Below are 19392 nucleotides of genomic sequence, written 5' to 3'. Positions count from 1 at the left end.
CTCAAAGGAACTTTTAATTTTACATGGGGCTTACTACAACGTCATAAGTCATCACATTTTCTTTCCTCCCTTTCTTAAAAAATATTTAGGTCAACCCGACTACTTTCCTTTCGAATCTTTTCATTGTCCTCGAGCCATTTCCCGGCTTACAATATTTGTTTCGCTGGTACGATTCATTCGTGGGTGACAAATAGATTTTGAGTTGTCGCATAAGGCCAGTTTTCATATTTCGGGAAAGATGGGACACGCGATATATAACAGTTTGTCGCTGTGGGGGGTTTAAAGGTCTGCCACGAACATAAGACTTTTATGGCAGACGACTAAAGTATCAGACCCAGTGATGTCATCGGAGATGCTGTACCTACATATAAAATATTTTTACTGAAAATGAGAAGCCTCCCCGATACATCTTTCTCAACAGCGGTATAACATGTCTCTGCCTTCGGGCTTAACTGCGTCAGGTCGTAAAACTTTCCTTTTACAAAGAAAATTTAACATTTGAAAGTTCGAAAATTCTTCGTTTTCAGCGTTACATCGACACCGTAGTACTTTGACTTCCTCCAGTTAACTTTTCCATTAAATAGTGTTCTTTCGAAGAAAATAAATAATTGTTCCATATTGTAGCACAGTTTACCTCTGAGGAAAAGAACTCGCCATTCCAGTATTCGTCAAAATTCTTTGTAAATATGTATAGAATTATTTGCACTTATTTTTATAAAATTCTTATCATTTTTTACATATATGTATATGTATTTTTTTATTATATATATTTATGTGTATTTATATATATATATTATCATTTTAATATATATATTTTTTCTATAAATTTAAATTCATTTTTATCATTTTTATTTGAGCAACCACCCTCCTTAAATTAACATATGAATGTGTTAAACATTTAACACAAAAATTTTAACCGGCAATTGTTCTTAACAAGAAAACACAAATTTTCCAACTGTGTACATATCTCTGTGCGCGGTGGTTATCGTAAGAAAAGAAATTATGGGTACGTTCCTTCGAAAATAATTCAAGTATTGCGTTTATACCCATCGCCACGTTGCATTCTTTCGAATGTTATATAGGTCACAATACTTCTTTCGAGAAAATAGAAAAGGTTTCGCCCTCTGATCTCACCACAGGTTGCATATTTTCTTCTTTAGACCGAAAACCCGAGATTTCTTTCAGAACTGACAATTCCGAGGTCAAGAGCTAAAATGTAGCTGTTGTAACACGACCCGTATAGTGAAATATAGTAATTGAATAGTTTTTAATATAATTAAAATTGAATAATTGTTAATAGTTTTTTTTATCTGGTTAGAAGTCGCAGGATTGATTAAACTATGAAACTATATTGATTAGCGCTAATTAGTAATTGAATTAAATGTATAAACATCGACGGTGATCCAATAATGTTTAATTCACTCGCCTATTCAGTAACTCAAACGACCACGCCCAGGGATGTCTTTTGTCCCGATAAAATATATGACGACCAGAACTGGGTGGGTTACGTTTCTCACACACTTTCATCATTAACTAATTCCAGGAAAAGACCTTTCCCGGTAAAGTGAGGTTTCTGGTATATGCACGCACAACTTTCGTCTCATTCGTCGTTTTTGTTTTCCGTTTATTACTCCTTTTTTTCCTCCTCTTTTCTTATCTCTAACGTTTATAATCGACACGTCAGAAAATTTAAGTCTAATAACGATGGCTGGTTTATCGGCGCTATAATAACGAAATCTACAAAAGAATGGCGCGTTTTGAGAAACATCCCTTTTTAGCTTTCGTTATCAGAGACACACACAGTCGTTAAACGAATGCTCCAAACTTTTCAAAAGAGAAAGAAAATATTTGGTTTCGTAAACTTGTCCTTGTAGATATAATAAATGTAAAAAAAACAATATAGTTAATAAAATTGTTGATACCCTTGAAATAATATGATAATCCGAAAAACCGATGGGCAAGCATTATTTTAATATAACAACGCCATGAAAAATATAATGACACACATAATAACGCCATAAAAAATATAATTAATCTAATAAAAAAAAACGTGAGTGTTGTTATAGAAAGTCAATCGTGACGATTATCACTGAAAACGGTGAATAAGTATACCACTGATAATCGCAGTGGTGCGCAGTTGAAAAATTTGTGTTAAATTTAACAAATATTGCGTGTCCCAAACGGTCCACACAAATTTTTCTGATAATTTAACATAATATGGGTATGTTAAATGATCACACCAATACTCTGTGAATATTTTAACACAAAATAAATGCAAATCTCAAAATAAAGTGAAATTGATTTTGTGTAAAATTTACATGTTTTTAATGACAAAATGTATTTTTTCAAATGTGATTTTTACATTTCACAAATGTAATAAGTTTATGTTATATAGAATAAAATCAATATTTTATTATGTAAATTTTAACTATAAATTTTAACTATAAATCTCTACAATAACGAGAAATCTTGTTACTAATAATATAGAACGTATGTATTATGTAAGATTAAAAAGTAAGTACACATTGTGTTGTTTTAACGTTTCTTCAGTTATTTTAATAGTTTTACATGCGAGGTCAATCAACACAAGAGCAATATGTTAAATTAACACATGGATGTGTTAAGCATTTAACACAAAAATTTTAACCGGCATTTTTCTAACAAGAAAACACAAATTTTCCAACTGTGTATATTTGTAACTGTGAATCAGTGAGTATTCCACTGCTTTCAGTGATAATCCATTGATTGACTTTTAGAGAGTGTGTAGCTGCCCTACGCGACGAAGGTCACGCGGTGAGATCGATTATCTCGCGTTATCGTCGCGGAATCACGGAAACGTAACGGCCGAATTTACTCGCCGCAATTGATCGTCGGGATCGCGCGAGACGGCCGGAATCTATTGCGCCGCGCGGCGAGTAAAATCGAGCGCAAATCGGCGCGGCGCGATTCCGGACCACCCGCTGGCGAACACATCTGGGGGATAGGAGGGTTAAACGCGCGGCCGCGCGCGGCGTAGGCGGTGGCGCGGCGAGGCGAGGCGCGCTCGCCGACGGCAGGGTATCGCTGCGCCCGGCGCACTGGATAATAATTAATAACTCGACGGTGAGTGGCTCGTGCAGGCGCCGCCCCCTTTCCCCCTGATTTATGAACCGCGCCGCCTTCCATGTCATAACCGAGGCACGGAGCGAACGGTGGTGGTGGAAGTTCACGCCGTGGTATATCCGGAGTGGTGGGACACAGAGGAAATCGCCGCTGCCACCACCGCACCGTCGCCGTCGGTGATGGTGGGGCCAGTAGATGGTGGCGTCGCTCGCATGTACTCATGAAGACTGGTTCTTTACCCAGGTACACCAGTTGGTTTTCGTCCTCACGCTCGATGGTACGGCGCACGAGATCTACCGATTGCTCCGGTTGTCTCTGATACGTTGCCGAGCAGTCTTATGTACCATTTTCTTCATCCCTCCACCTCTCTAACGGTTGTTTTAGCGACAGTTCCGTTCCGTTCATTTCCGGTTCGATGAGCGTTCGTTATCAGTTTTTCAACGTTATCAAGAGTAGGTGTCAGTTGTGGTACATGTCAGTGCTATGTTTCATTTGGAATGATACCAGACGAGGACGAAAGACCCGGCAAACGCTTTGAGTGTGTACAGTGGCGTATAACGGATCCGATGAAGCTGCTCGTTCACAGGAAGAACCTGACGAAAGATTCCCACGAGTCACGACGAATACTCAGTAGGCCTACGTATACTTACTTAACATTAGAGTCTTCAAATATTTACTTGTTCTTGGTGCAACGAGAAAATGCGTACTAGATGACGGTTCGTTGATGAAATGTTTTAAGTAACAATTGTCTACGATTAACCAATTCGAAGAAGGTAAAGCGACCTTTCAATATTAACGCGATATATTAATAAACAAATGTCCAAGTTCTTGCTGCATATATCTTTGTGCGCGAATCAAAAGAAAATCGTCACGTTGGTACGATTCGATGAGATTCGCGAGACACTGTAAATATTTATCTTGAATAGATAAATAATCCACTAGCAAATAGCTCATTTCCGTTGTCTCGAAATCTTCTATGTTTTGGGATTTTTAAATCAACCTTTTTTTAAATTAGACAATATAATTTCATTATTGTATTTTTGTGGCTGACAAATATAGAGAAACTTAATAAATTAGTAAAAATTGTAATTTTGGATACGAAATACTCTCTGTATTAGGTATTCATTCGACAATTGCGTTTTTTCTTAAACATTTTCCTCGTATCAAGAGTAACAGATTTTTTATTCTAACGTTGTACATAGAGTTGTATGTATATCATACGCGGAGATAGTTCAAGCTACATCAAGGGCAGTTTGTTCATCATCTCATTAAAATGCACTACTTTCGCACAGAAACTTGAAAAATTAATCTTAGAAAAAGATATTAAATTGACTGATATTTTTGGCTGAAAATCTCAACCGAGTTTTCTTAGCTTAAAAAAAAATTAAAGAATTGCACATGTGAATTTAAAACTTTAGATAACTATAAGCGTTTTGCTCATTTTTTACCATTTCTCAAACAGCTTTACTTTTTTTATTCCGAAGAGGTTTCCGTTTTCTTCGATGAGATAAAAAAAGTTGAAATTTTTGCGGAACTTTCTCTTTTAGGCTTTCTTTGCTAACAATGACAAACCTTTCACATATTTTTACCCTCTTGCAGAAATCTATAAAAGAATCCTATTCAGTAACTAAAGAATTGCAATATGAATACAGTAGGACAAAGCAAGACTCATCCGTCAAGTTTAAAAAATTTTTGAATAGTTGAAAAAATATGAAGTTCGACATTGTTGCCGTAATCGGTACTATGTTCTCGCAAAAATGGGTCTTAAACAATAAACCGGACATGCGTATAAAATAAAACGTTACGTTCTGTCTCAGGAGCGTAAAAAATATTATTATTATTATTATAATGTACACATCTATAATTATAATTCTACGAGTTTCTCGCAAATTAATATTACTTGGTGTAAAAAATTAATGTCACCATTCAATACGATTGCAATTGACAAGACAAGATCTTTAAGTAAAGTGTTATAAAAATTATTACGTAATGACTGTGTAAAACAACAGGAATATAAAAGCAAATTTCGGTTTTAATTAAAATGAAGAGATAAAAATTATTTTTTGGAAATTATTAGAAAAAAAGTTGCGATACAGATTTGGCAGTATTCAGAAAATACAATTCCATTGAGCATCTTCTGAGGCAGAACATTTTGTATTTGCGATTTTATACACAATCGATAGCTCGTTGTTAAAACGCGAGTAACAAAACGAGGAGATATAAACATAAACGTAAAAATTGGTTCGTAAGTTCATCTAAATCCGACTACTGTTTTATTCAATTCTCGACGTTTTTTGCCTCAAAATTGTTTTAATTTAGAATATTTATAAGCATTGGCTTATTTACAATACACCATGTCTTTCCAACACCATTAGTTACACGTCGTGAATTTCTTCAAAGATCAATCTTTGAATATCTTAATGATCTTCTTGCCTGATCTTTTGTTTGAATCCATTCTGTGCGCGCATCTTGTTTGGCATTATATAGATTTTCCTTCCATTTTTCATCTTCACTATTACTCGTGTGAAAAATGAATCGTTTTTGTCACGTTTAAGCAGCAGATCGAAATTGATTAATGGACTACTAAATTTTTTTAGTCAATTCCCAGACAGCATAGATAGAGTCCAAATAGATTCGTTTTTATGTCATCAATTCCGAGCGCTTTTTCAGATATAAAAAGAATTGCTTTTATACAATGTGATTCTTTATTAAAACTGAGACCTTATGTCACATATTTAAATTAATATTAATTCTTGAATATATCTCTCTCTCTCTCTCTCTCTCTCTCTCTCTCTCTCTCTCTCTCTCTCTCTCTCTCTCTCAAAAATAGTTAATTATCTAAAGTGAAACGTCTCTCTGAAATACGAGGTAGACTTCTGTCTATTTTTATGTATTAGATATCTTTAAAATCCCATAACGCATCGCTGCTGAGTACATCTCTATTTTCTTTGATTCCGAAAAGCGTTTAAGAATATCAGCCATCATGTTTTAATTAACAATTAAGCTGCGGAATTTTATTTTGTATTGTTTTGCAGTTTGCTGAATATACGCTTATTTAAATTAGAAGAAACAAACTTTGAGATTCACACACAGTCACTAAAGAGATAGAAATCGCTATTTTGACTGGTGTACTTCTGTCTGTTTTATATATTGTATATCTTTAAGTATCGGAGTCTTTATCATTCGCTCTTTATCTAACAAAGTGTTAAACCGTTGTCAGTAAAATTTGTTAACTGACGACTTGTGTATGCATATTGAATCAAGAAATCCATGTGACACAGAGTCGTTTTTCTTATTCTAATACTAATTGATGATATTATCGTGCTATGTATTGATCTTATTACTCTTATTTTATGCACCTTTCCCTACGATAAAAAGTGAAAACATAAATATGTTTTACTAATTTTTATATTATTATACTAGCTTGAAAAACCAGTGTAAAAATGTATAGTAATAAGTATATTAAAGTATATTTAGATTTTCTTTTAATAAATAGAGATTTATTTGCTCGTTTCCTCTTGCTCTCTTTAATAAGTAGGCAATTATTTATTATACAAAGAATATATTTCGATATAACGAAACCGGAAACTCATTTATATCGCGATCATTAAGAATTCCACTTTCGTCGTACGTACATCCTGAGTGTAATATGTATATGGGATGTCAACTTATCTTTCATGTTAACCTTGGGGCTCATGTTAATCGCCGAGTGAAACTTTAAAAGCACAGGTGTTGATGTATCTGCCCTCGTTTTAATGTTGGTCGTACAGCTATCAGCTTACGCATATTCGCATGTAATGCGAAAAATACATCAACCTTGCCGGTATAATACGTAAAATTGATTAAGACTGCGTCGTTTATAAAGGAAACGTATATAATAGCCGAATAATATTATATAATATCTGTGATTTGATATATCAGTTGTAGGTGGAAACAGTGACTTGTTATATTCATTAGTTTTCATAATTTTCTTTTGCAGGAGAAGAAAATGACTTTACATCAGACGGCGAAGAGAGCGGTGGTGGAGGAGGAGGTGGCGAGGAAGCCGTGGATCTCACAGCGACGAGATCTCATCAGGGCGACGATGATCCTATGGAAGAGGATGAGGAAGAAGGGATCGATGAGCAAGACGAGCAGGACGAGGACGAGGAAGGCTCGCGCAAACAGATTCATCATCGGCAAGATGCGGAGAACAATAATAACTTTGTGGAGAGCGGCTTACCTACCGCTATATTCCCACCTGCTGGGACTAGTCACGTCACCCTCGAAGCCCTTCAGAATACAAAAGTGGCGGTCGCCCAGTTCGCTGCCACTGCCCTCACTGGGGCGGACAGCGAAGCGGCGCTACAAGACTTGGCATTTCTGGAAAACACGCTGTGCACCCTTCAGAATCAACAGGTATTGCAATTACAGCTGATTCGACAACTTCAGCAGCAATTGTTGATCACCCACGGGCAATCGGTGATACAATCGTCGGCGACGGAGCCAGCTGATAGCAAAGAGGCCTCGTCGTCTCCTATTATTCATCCGAAACCGCTGTCGAGTCTCGCGTCACCTCCTTCTTCTCGTCCACCGAGTCATCATCAGCAAACATCACCTGCGCCGCTGACGCCGAATCTGCTTCAGGAACGGCCAACTTCGACGAGCAGCGCCTCTCCTTTGAATCTACCCCTATCGTCGTCCAGCGCGACGTCCACCGCCATCACGACCACCAGCAGCCACATGCCGATGCCACATCAAATGCCGCCGCTTTGCTCGATAAGCGCTTCCCTTGCTTCATCGATCATAACGAATACCGATCCGCCGCCGCTTCACGAGCCAAACACGCTGGATATTCTTCAAAAGCGTACCCAGGAGGTATTGGATAACGCGAGTCAAGGACTAGCCAACAATTTGGCGGACGAGCTCGCGTTTAGAGGCAAGGGCTCGCGACTATCTCCTTACGATTCAAAATCGAGCGGTGGTCGCGGCGAGCCCTTCTTCAAGCATCGATGTCGCTTCTGTGGCAAAGTCTTCGGTAGCGACTCGGCGCTACAAATCCACATACGATCCCACACAGGTGAGCGACCCTTTAAGTGCAACGTATGTGGCAGTCGGTTCACGACCAAGGGCAACCTGAAGGTCCACTTCCAAAGGCACACGGCCAAATTTCCACATGTTAAGATGAACCCGAATCCCGTTCCAGAACATTTAGATAAATTCCACCCACCCCTCTTGCAGCAAATCGCTTCCGGGCAGAGGCCGATGCCGTCCCCGCCGCCGCCGCCACCGCCATCCTCTCATCACCCCCCGTTTCATCCGGCAACGACGCACGGTTTCCTCCCACCACAACCGCCCATACCGTTGAGTCTCTCCTTATCCAGTATGACACCTCTTTACCGATCTCCAGTTATTAATCACCGGGACGATCAAGATGTGCCGGAGAATCTTAGTAAACCCATAATTACCGCTCCACAGACATCTCCCACCTCTCCCGCTGCCATACTGAATTCTCGTCATTCCTTTCACGACAATCTCCATCAACAACATCAAAAGCAGCAACTTGAGCAGAGGGAAGAGATAAAACTCGAACAGAGATCGCCCGGGCAGGAGCAGTACCAACAGCGACCGATGAGCCGGGAAGGCACCGAGCGAATAACGCCGAAGAGAGAACCCGAGGAAGCGGAAGAGATCGCTGAGGAAGAGAGCGAGGATTTCGAGGAAACCACGAGACGATACCTCAATTCACCCCAATCCGCGAATCCACCGTCCCAGCCGCAAACGTACGACGATTGTAGTATGGACAGCAAGATCAGTGGACGTTTAGAGGGCGACGGAGAGATGGAAGTAGACGAGGAAACGGAAGAGCAACCTGAAAACCTTTCCGGCAGAGGTACGATCAATCGTTTGCCTCAACAAATCGTGGCGTATCCAGGAGCGTCACCGGCCAGTAGTAGCGCAAGTAGCGGCAGCCTGCAGACATCTTTCGCCGGAATCTTGTTCCCTGGCCCGCCGACTCATCATCAAATTTCTCACCTTCCTGTTTCTACTCAGGCAGGACCAATTATGACGTCCGGAAACGAAATGATCGATCCAGCCAAGGATCCAGCGATTTATTCGTCCCTACTACCGCGGCCCGGCAGTAACGACAATTCCTGGGAGAGCTTGATCGAAATAACGAAAACTTCGGAGACGTCCAAGCTGCAGCAACTAGTCGACAATATCGAGCACAAGCTGAGCGATCCTAATCAGTGCATCGTGTGCCACAGGGTGCTCTCGTGCAAGAGCGCGTTGCTGATGCATTATCGCACTCATACCGGTGAGCGTCCTTTCAAGTGTAAAATTTGCGGTCGCGCCTTCACGACGAAGGGCAATCTAAAAACCCACATGGGAGTGCACAGAGCTAAGCCACCGCTGAGAGTGTTGCATCAATGTCCCGTGTGTCACAAGAAATTCACGAACGCCCTCGTATTGCAGCAGCACATACGCCTTCACACCGGGGAGCCCACCGACCTCAGTCCAGAACAGATCCAAGCTGCAGAAGTGAACGAGTTCCCGCCCGGTTACCATCCGCTGGCGTCCTTCCTCCCGCAAGGATTCCCGCCGATACATACGACCAGTGCAGGCTTCTCCTTAGGATTCCCTCCATCCAGGCAATCGGCCATCGAGCAACAATCGCAAGAAAGCGACGAAGCGAAAGAGGAGTCTCAGCACCAACGGCAGAGATTTATGGAGGAGCATAGCGAGGAGATGGAAGATCAGGATGACGAAGAGCAAGATCACAGAGAGCACGACGAGAGGTGCGAATTGAACCGCGATAGTCGTAGCGTCGAAGTTGAAGACGAGCAGGACCACGATAGTCAAGATACGACCGAGCACAAGGACGTGACGCTTCCTATATTTTCGACTTCGTTGGCGGCGCTCGAGAATCAAGTGAGGACCATCACGACGACGGCCACGACCACGAACGTGGCCAGGTCGCCATCCTTTCACCGATATAACGGTAGCGAGAAGAGCACTAGCCCGCCGACCTCCGGAGCCCCACTCGACCTGACGCCCCGTGCTTCGTCCACGCCAGCCTCGGTGGCTTCGGCATCGCCGACACCTCCACCCCAAACCACGCCGCATCATCCACCGAATCCTTTCGGCATGTTCGCGGGACTACTGCAAGCAGTTTCGTCCGCTCCTACCACCAGCACGATAGGCACGCCAAACATAAACAGCGTCACCTCGATGAGCGCCGTCAACCCGGGAAGCGGGCCCGGCAGCGGACCGCTAGCCTCGCTGACCACCTCGGCGGTACTAGCCGCGTCATCGACTTACAATCCGCTCGGCCTAGCTGTCGGTGGCCCAGCAGGTAGGAACTGCTAGCATCAGGGCGGGCTGCGGTTCCTGCTACACCTTGTCCCTCGTCCGAACTATGATCATGATTCTTTGCCGCGAATCGCTGAGTCCAGTATCCCCGAGTATACCTATCTCCGTGATGTATCCATCTTGTCCAGACTCGTATCAACGTCCTGTTTGTGGTGTAGCTGGACCTAGCACTCTCCCATTCTCCCATTATATGACTTTCTTCTTTTTTTCTCTCTATCTTACTCGTTATCTTCGTTTTGGAAGTCACCTTTATTTCTTTCTTTTCTTCTCTTTATGTCTACTATATCTGCAATATATGTATGCTATACTTATAATATATGTATATATATTACCATATGTATGTTTATTATTATTTCATTTGTCGTCTTCTCTTTCTGCATTCTTTCATGTTGCGAAATAATTTCTGCTTCTCATCGTATTCACGATATCTCTTGCGATGCCGCGTCATGTCACGTTTATACAATGTGTAGAATGTCTTTGTGATTCTCGTCGCATTTAAAACGGTACAATTTTTGTTTATTTATTTTATTTTTTATTTAGAAAACTAAAAAAACGAAGACTCGGCCTCAGTATTAGAAAACACGACTGGCAGTTAATCAGTCTACGTTAATACAATAACGATTGATGTCCGCTCACATTGGAAAAGATTCAAAAAGCAAGGCAAGTAGGTAGGTCTTATTAAGACAAGTAGGTTTTGTCTGAAATATATTCAAAAAGTGACAAAGATAACGGGCAATTTTTTTAACTCTTTCTATCAATTGGAAAGAAAGGCAGCAACACTATTTATAATTTCCAAATTAATAATAAACAGGATCGTATCTTCGGAGAGGTAACCGCACCGCTTAATAACTTTTTGATGAGAAAAATAACGGGTTAGACCAAAATTTGAACCTGCGACTTTTTCCGCTTTTGCCGGGCGATTACAATGATATTCATAATAAATATCAATCGTTTTTCAACGCGTTAATGTATTTTTTATTACTATTACACTAGTATTGCTTTTTTACTTTATTATTAAAATCTCTTAACATCGCGACTTTAGGTTGTGTTTAACGCTTTTAATATTTATATGCATGTTAGGAAGTAAATGTAGTACAAAATATGTATACGATATCTATAGTATAATATTATAATCATAATGTATACCAGTTGTATACGAAATAAAGTTTAGAAAAAGCTTGCGAGAGCCGATAAGGATGCAGAGTTTTAGATCAGATGACGACTTAAGGCTAAATCCTGATTGGCTCTCGTAAGCAATTCAGTAGGCAAAATAGTATCGTGTGCCGTTGGCTTAAGTTAGAACACTTGAATAAGTTAGCTTCAGACGAAGATTAGGTTCGGTTAAAGCAGTAATTATTGCGGAGGGTAGAGAAAGTTTTACTTTGATTTAAAAATAGAAGTTTATGAAATATGAAAATATCAAAAATTGAAAAATGACCGTGAAGGCGAGGGACAGGCGAAACTGATCAGCACCGTCAAACTGATCCAACAGTAGGCCAGTGAAATTTAAATGTTTTTCGAAATGCAGGGAAAAAGGCAAAGTCCCTTTCGCTTACATTTTTTACTTTTCGCTTGCCAATTTCTGAACCTTAATCAATCCTTTTTGAAAACCTATCCATCTTCGGTAAGAGATACCGCATCTTCCAATTTCATATTGATTTTGATTCAATACTTGTCGACAGCTTTATTTATTAGTAACTGTTTTATAAATAATGATTTCAATCTTAATATTTATTACAGTGCTCAGGACACTGGTCTTGACAATACATGTTGTTAGAAAAGAATACTGAGAAAATAAACTTTTATCATAATTTTCTTTTTGTACAATTTATTCTTGCACAACAATTCACTCTCGTCTTCTCTGTTATTTTGTTTCATTTTATTTAGATAAATTCTTTTCGTAGTCATTGATAAATACCTGCTGGGGTTATAAGGGCTAATTTTATCAATTTTTTTTAATAAGGCATAATTTGTTGAAATACATGACATTCGAATACGTTAAAAAAAGCATGATCGACGTAACTTTTAAACTACTTGTTACAGCATTATTATGATAAATGTGCACTAAGAGTGCTCAATTAAAACTAATTGTAAATCACGACTAACCATTATCAATAATTACTTGATATCTTTGAGATATAATTTCTATGAAAACATAACTTAGAAATATAGATCGCTCAGTCATTAATATATATGTCGACACAATTTACAGTGAGCGAATTCATAAAGTTCCATCTTTGTGAGAGCATTTTCAACGGGATTAGCAAGGAATCAGGCCAAAGAAAACATGAATTGAGACGGATCTATCTTTTGCTTCATTAGCAAATCTATTATTGGCAATTTTTTTAATATTCTAATCGAAAACCTGGTGGCGAAAAATATAGCACTTGGCCACGTTTGCAAAATACGAGTTTTTGATAATTTACGTTTCGAAAATATTGTTTCTTTTAAAAAGATATATAGCCAACTAAATCTCGTTCTGTAGTACGCCCCAAATTAAAACTTCTTCATTTTCATGCAGAACGTCTTCATAAATAAGAATCACATAAAAGTTACACCGATCATGCTTTTCCTTAAGAGACGATATATCACGTTTTAGGAAAAAATATGCAATGCGGAAGATTGATATAGTAGGAACGAAAATGCGCTGTAAAAATATTTTCGAAATGCAATTCGTCGAAATGTATGTACGAAGGATTGAATCGAAAATGTAAAGAGATGCAATTTGTTACAGTACGTGGCAACACCACATGTAAATTCTGCTACAAGACATTCGCGTGCCAATCTGCATTGGAGATTCATTACCGGAGTCATACGAAGGAGCGACCTTTCAAATGCACCATATGCGACCGAGGTTTTTCCACGAAGGTAATTAAATCTACTTTACCTTGAAAGCGAATATTGCGAATTGCTAATCTCTCTCTCTCTCTTTCTCTCTCTATCCCCCCCCTCTCACATTCCCTTTCTCGTTTGTATGTCGTCTTGTCTCCCTGTGATTCATATCTCGATATCAAGATACCGTGTTAATTGTGACATGTTTAATCATTTCGAGACTACGTAACAATATATCTTAATATCTGCATCCTGCCAGAAATATTAGTTTAATTTCCACACAAAAATTGGGACAGATTTATATTGGAATTGATATGACGTAAACTCAAAACTTCTCGAAACTGTCAGGAGGCATCATAAGACAATGTTGTTTAGAAATGTCTGCACATCTTCAATCGTTACTATAGTAATGCATTATTACAATAATGCTTGCTAAACGTTCAAAAATATCGTTACTTGTAGAAAGATGTCCACCCTACTCTACTTCCAAAGAATACCCTAAATGAAATGTTCGCATACAACGATAAATAAAAATACAAGAGAGAAAAACACTCACGTTATTCTTCTTACCTGCTAAGTTTCGCGCACATTTATTTAAATCTTAAGCATTGATTTAAATTTAGGTTGTTCACCACAGAAAATTTCCAGAAAATTTGAATATCGTTGAATATACGTACTCTCTAAAATTTGTGGAGTGAAAATACTGCCATGGAGTGAAATGTTCACCCTATTGGTGAATATTTCCTCCAACAGAGTGAATATTAACTCCAATGGAGTAAACATTTCACTTCATGGCAGTATTTTCACTCCACAAATTTTAGAGAGTACGTATATCGAATAAGACTATTACAACTAATGATATGGTAATATACCCCGGTATTACCGTTAGCACTGACGGCATTATAAAAATATATGCCAGTCCTTAAGTCGATTAGTCGACAGTAAGATTCGACGGTAGAAAAGTCGACAATTACGTATTCGAAATATCTCATTCGTCGCGCAAAGTTTCTCCTGCTGTATCTATTCACGCCACTTCTATACTCTTCTCGTTGTTCTGCTGTACTTTCAGAACGACGATTCCGGTCAGCCAGTATGTTCCTGCGCGGACCAACCCTTCGCCGCGAAGGGTCCGATCCTCCCACAACCCAATCCCCAATATCGCTCGTACCCGGTGAGACCGGTCGCCGGAAATAGTGAGAAACCGAAACGCAGGCGGCGGCGGCCTGAGGAGCGGAAGAACCGGGGGCGGACAGGAGCAGGAGGGGGGCGAAGGCTGACGTCTGTTTATCCTGCCGTCCGCCTGCCCCCGCTGATGCCACCCGCCCTCGGACTTCTACCCTCGGACCACGTCTTCCTGGTAAGAGCCTCCTCTACCAGCAAGCGTACTCGCGTTCGCCCAGCAATCTCGTGCGCTCGATAATATTACCAAGCCAAGTCGCAATTATCTCTTTTTCTCTTTAATAATGTCATTTCTTCCTTTTTTTGTGACCGAACTGGCCGAACTTCAACTCAAGACGTAATTATCGCGCGATTAAGCAAGATCCACATGTGTCCGCGTGGTACATATGCGCTAACTTTATCAGAATAATGCAAAATGTTACATAGAACGAGACATCGTATTACTCCGCTTAAAAGAGTACCTTATATGGCACGTTTGAAACAAAAGTATAAAGCCTCTCGTGTTCATCTGTACCACGGTATTCAACGGCAATATTCGCAGATCGCTGATATATTATACACACACGCCACGAATAACAATGTCACGACTGTTCCTTTCTTGGAGTCGCAGTCAACTGCTTAATGAAATACAATAGAACGTGTTTTGATGCGCAGGGTAATATGAAGCAGCATATGTTGACTCACAAGATTCGCGATATGCCGCCACATCTGTTCAGCGACCCCAAGCATCAGCAGCAGCAGCAACAGCAGCAGCAACCGCAGCAGCAACCACAGCCGCAGCAGCAGCCGCCGCCGCAGCAGCAGCAACAACAGCAACAGCAGCAGGATCAGGAGACTTCCAGAAGTCCGATGTGCGTCGACGATTCGAGCCTACCACCCCCGCCCCCGCCACCTCCACCACCCCCGCCGATGCCACCGACGTCCATCGAGTCTACGATACCGGTGAAGAGGTCGCCGGAAGGAGACCTGCCGGCACCGAAAAGACCAGCCAGTAAGTATATCTCGCGTTCGTTCGCTCTAACGAAAGGGAAGAGAAAAGAGAACTCAATCCTGCTTCTTCATCGAGCGCCACCCGTATGATCCGAATGCTCAGCTTCGCTCGGCAGACCCCGGTCTCATTGCTCAACGCGTTACCAGCCACGATCTCGCTAACGGAAACCTTGGAGCTTGGAGTGTCCGACGCTGCCGCTTTGCAACACGCTTGTTAGCCCGCTCTCCCTCTTGCTTCCCGTTCATCATTATTTCCACACGCCTCGGAATTTCTGTCTACACGCTGGATTGCTGGTGGCGGGTCACGCTCACTCTGTTCATACTGTCACTCGCACGGGGCAAGTGGGATCTCTTGCCGATGCGGCATGTTACATCGTATTTCCATTTCCGATGTTACGTTTAGATATTATTTCGCCAGAATGTAGAAGAAAATTTAAGTGAAGCTTCGATAAACACCGCTGAGTCTACTTATGCCGCGCTTGTATATAATTTTCATAATCCGCAGCCTCGGACTGAGACTTTTACGGAGTGACGATCCTTTAAGTCGTTACCACCGTCGCCATATCACTATCAGGGGCAGTTTAGCGAAACCGATTATGTGTATTTGCAGGCCTGCTGAGCAAGCATTTGTGCCAGATTTGCAATAAGAATTTCTCCTCGTCCTCGGCGCTCCAGATTCATATGAGAACTCACACTGGCGACAAGCCGTTCCGATGCACCGTCTGCCAGAAGGCGTTCACCACCAAAGGCAACCTCAAGGTATACAACACATTGATTCTCTAAGCCGTCGTGAAAAGTCTGAGTCCCCTTCTGTTCAAGTTCCCGAAAGTCTCTAACTAACACCAGCTAGCCGCTACCGCTTCTACTAACGCCACAACAAAAACGCGTAAACAGTCGCTCGAGGGCTCGATGAAAGATCAGCGCCTACCCGATCGAGATCCGACGCGCCAGCACCGCCTCTGATCGTCTCCCCTGTCTTTCTTACCGCAGGTGCACATGGGCACTCACATGTTCACCAATGGAACGTCACGTCGAGGTCGACGGATGTCGTTGGATATACCACCCCTGCCAATCACGCCCAAGGACTCGGAGTTTCTGCAACGGCGACCGGACCTCTTTTACCCGTATCTTCCCGCGCCATTCCTTAACGGCGTCCAGCAGAAGGTAATACATCGCTCTCGAAGCGAAAGGCCATTCCGCCGGCTTGATTCAAGGACGATTATCGCGATAATCGTTACAGACGTCGAGAATATGTAAATCTCGCTATAATTGTTCGCGTACAATATCAAGTCCGAATAATTCGCAGAAACTCTTATTTCAACTGTCTCGTGAGCTTCACGTAACGATTGCTGTTCAACTTGAAATGTTTAACATCATGTCAAACGCCAGAAACGGGGCGGTCGTTAACAATCGCCGTACATTTTTATTTTTGTAGGTAATTGCCCTCCCGAATAAGCCCTAACCAGACGGCGTGTATTATTTACAGCTGAACGAGATCTCGGTGATTCAAAGTAGCAACGGATTGCCGTCCCATTCCTTGAGCGCGGGCAAATACGCGGCGAGCCTGTTCGGCTCGGTGTACGGCGCCGGCGGGGGCGGCTTCTCCCTGGACAAGCAACCGATGGGGCCGACCAGTAACGGGCCTCTGGACGGCAAGTCCGCGATACCCTCGGGATCCATGCTCTTCCAGACGCCGTCGCCCTCGCACTCGCCCGGCGCGTCGTCCAACGGCGGTAATCAGACGTCCGCCAGCGTGTCCTGGACCGGCGACACTCTTCAGCATCACTTCGACCGGGAGACGGCGAGTAGAGCCGAGAACGACGCCACACCGCCCACGGCAGCGCGGCTGCCGCCGCCACCAACGAGGGGAGAGGGGTTGGCCGCGTGAGACTTGACGGATACATATCTCTCCATCTAACTGCACGAAAGGCGCGATCGTCCGCTCGTAGCGGCCGCGTCTCCGCCGCGCGTAAGAGGCTGATAATATAATATCGATACGATTCTCTCAGACTGAATTAGTTTAGAAGAGGCGAAGAGAAGAGTCGCGGCGAATGCTGATAGCGGGTAGACCTCGACCCCGCTGGCCCTCCGTCCCAATCGGCGAAGGTCTCACCATCGGCTCCCATCCGGTCTCGTGGGATTCATCAAGGACTGGGAAGAGTTTTTGTGGCGCGCGATGACGCGTCGCCCAAAGGCGATTCCCGACCGGAGCAGTTTACGACACGACATGATTTTTTTCCCCTGCTGTACCCGTGCATTTCAAGGAAGACAATCCTCGGGACTGAAAGCGATCGTCCAGTTTCTCACGTCGCGAGAGAGCACGATCGGAACGATCACCGGGACAATCGCGCGACCGAGCGTAGCTCGTTGGTGATCCAGTTGCTTTTTGGCATTTCTCTACGTACGAGTGACGACATATCCCTCCTCTTCTCCTCTCTCTCTCTCTTTCTCTCTCTCTTTGTCTCTTTCGCCCCCTTTTCCTCGTCCCTTTCCCACACGCCCGGTAGTGGTTTTCAATGTCTGCGAGCGAAGACACCATGTTCCTATTATCGCGCTAGTCTTAATATGCGTAAAAGGGGGTCGGTAGATTCCATCGATCCGTCGACGGCTTCCGAGTAGGCTAGGACACCGGGAGTTTCGACCTCGGTTCGAAAACTCTCGACGAGGCTCGATCGCGTCACCGCCGCCGTCGCCGCTGCCGCTGCACGCGTTCATCGTTTATTCAAGCCGAGCTTCCGCGATGCGGGCGGCCGGTGACGACGGGACGTTCCACTTAAAATATTGATCCCGCGCACGATCGAGCCTCGTAGAAACGTGCATCCACGGTATATCCACGTACGAATTCGCGAATCCCTCGCACGGGAGTCCCCGCGCGGTGACGCGACGCCTAGACTGAGCTCGGGCTCGCGGGGGTAGGCGAGCGCAGGCCGCAAGACATGTGGCGTCGCGTCCTTACGGGCGACCCCGACACAGTTCGACCGTCCATTCGCGACAGCGGTGGTCACCTCTCCGGGTTATCTAAAAGGCTACGTTATAAATACTTATATACATAACGATAAATATACGTCTATATATATGTATATGCATATATATACGAATATACATAGAGTAGTATATATATGCGTATATATTATAAATATAAATATATAAATACACCATTATATAATATATATGCATATATATACATATGTATACATAAATTACATTGTATTGATGCAATAGGGCGTCAATTGTGCGAGTTGTATATACACGCGATTGTATATGTGTCGCTTCCGTTTGTTTACGATGTGTGTGCGTGCGATGTGTATGTGCGATAGAAAAACGGAATTAGAACGAGACAAATGCGAGGATGACGGGAGTTTATAGGTGTAATTTAGGAAGCGGGCCCGGCAGCGCCCCTCGCTGTGATATGAGAGGAGCAGCCTGCAATCACTAAACCAATGTACTTATATCTTGTATCATAGTATTATAATAATGATAATAAATTTATTATCGTTTACACGCGTGGATGGACGTATGCAGGAGATACAGCGTGTGTTGCGAATGTCTGCGAATGCCTCGGAAATCAGTGACATAATTAAGAAGGAAGAAATAACACTTAGTACTATTGCTAATTAAACGTCCATCCTCCATACGTCATCGGCGATGTTTGCGTTGTCGTTGTAAATATTAATTATTTAACAAAATTAAAATATTAATTAAACGATGAAATAAAGAATATTATAACATTTAGGATATTTGCTAGAAATGTTATAATATTTATTATCATAATTTTAACCGTAACAATAAAGTATAACGATTGTAATAAATATTATAATAATAAATTACGACAGTGAAAATTATTATAATATTTATTGAAAATGTTTGTATGCAGATATGCACCGCCCAGATTAATTTATATGGATTATATAGAATGTTATTCAGTTTTGTGAAAGA

The 19392-nt window shown here is 42.0% G+C and overlaps 1 protein-coding gene across 1 annotated transcript; it reads left to right on the top strand.

The window, feature by feature from the left end:
- The first annotated feature begins 3599 nt into the window (after nucleotides 1-3599).
- Nucleotides 3600-18516, top strand: LOC105570720 (homeotic protein spalt-major-like). The gene is made up of 10 exons (XM_012028157.1): nucleotides 3600-3732; nucleotides 7082-7875; nucleotides 7988-8161; nucleotides 8323-10438; nucleotides 13190-13323; nucleotides 14357-14644; nucleotides 15121-15457; nucleotides 16067-16215; nucleotides 16447-16620; nucleotides 16943-18516. The coding sequence occupies exons 1-10, from the start codon at nucleotides 3600-3602 to the stop codon at nucleotides 17342-17344; spliced, it is 4701 nt and encodes a 1566-aa protein (XP_011883547.1). The 3' UTR covers nucleotides 17345-18516.
- Nucleotides 18517-19392: the final 876 nt, after the last annotated feature.

The sequence above is a fragment of the Vollenhovia emeryi genome, unplaced genomic scaffold (assembly GCF_000949405.1).
Source record: "Vollenhovia emeryi isolate VEMERY1.0 unplaced genomic scaffold, V.emery_V1.0 DF939120.1, whole genome shotgun sequence".
NCBI classification, from domain to species: domain Eukaryota; kingdom Metazoa; phylum Arthropoda; class Insecta; order Hymenoptera; family Formicidae; genus Vollenhovia; species Vollenhovia emeryi.
Note: the sequence above shows the minus strand (reverse complement) of the source record. Positions and strands in the feature narration are given on the sequence as shown.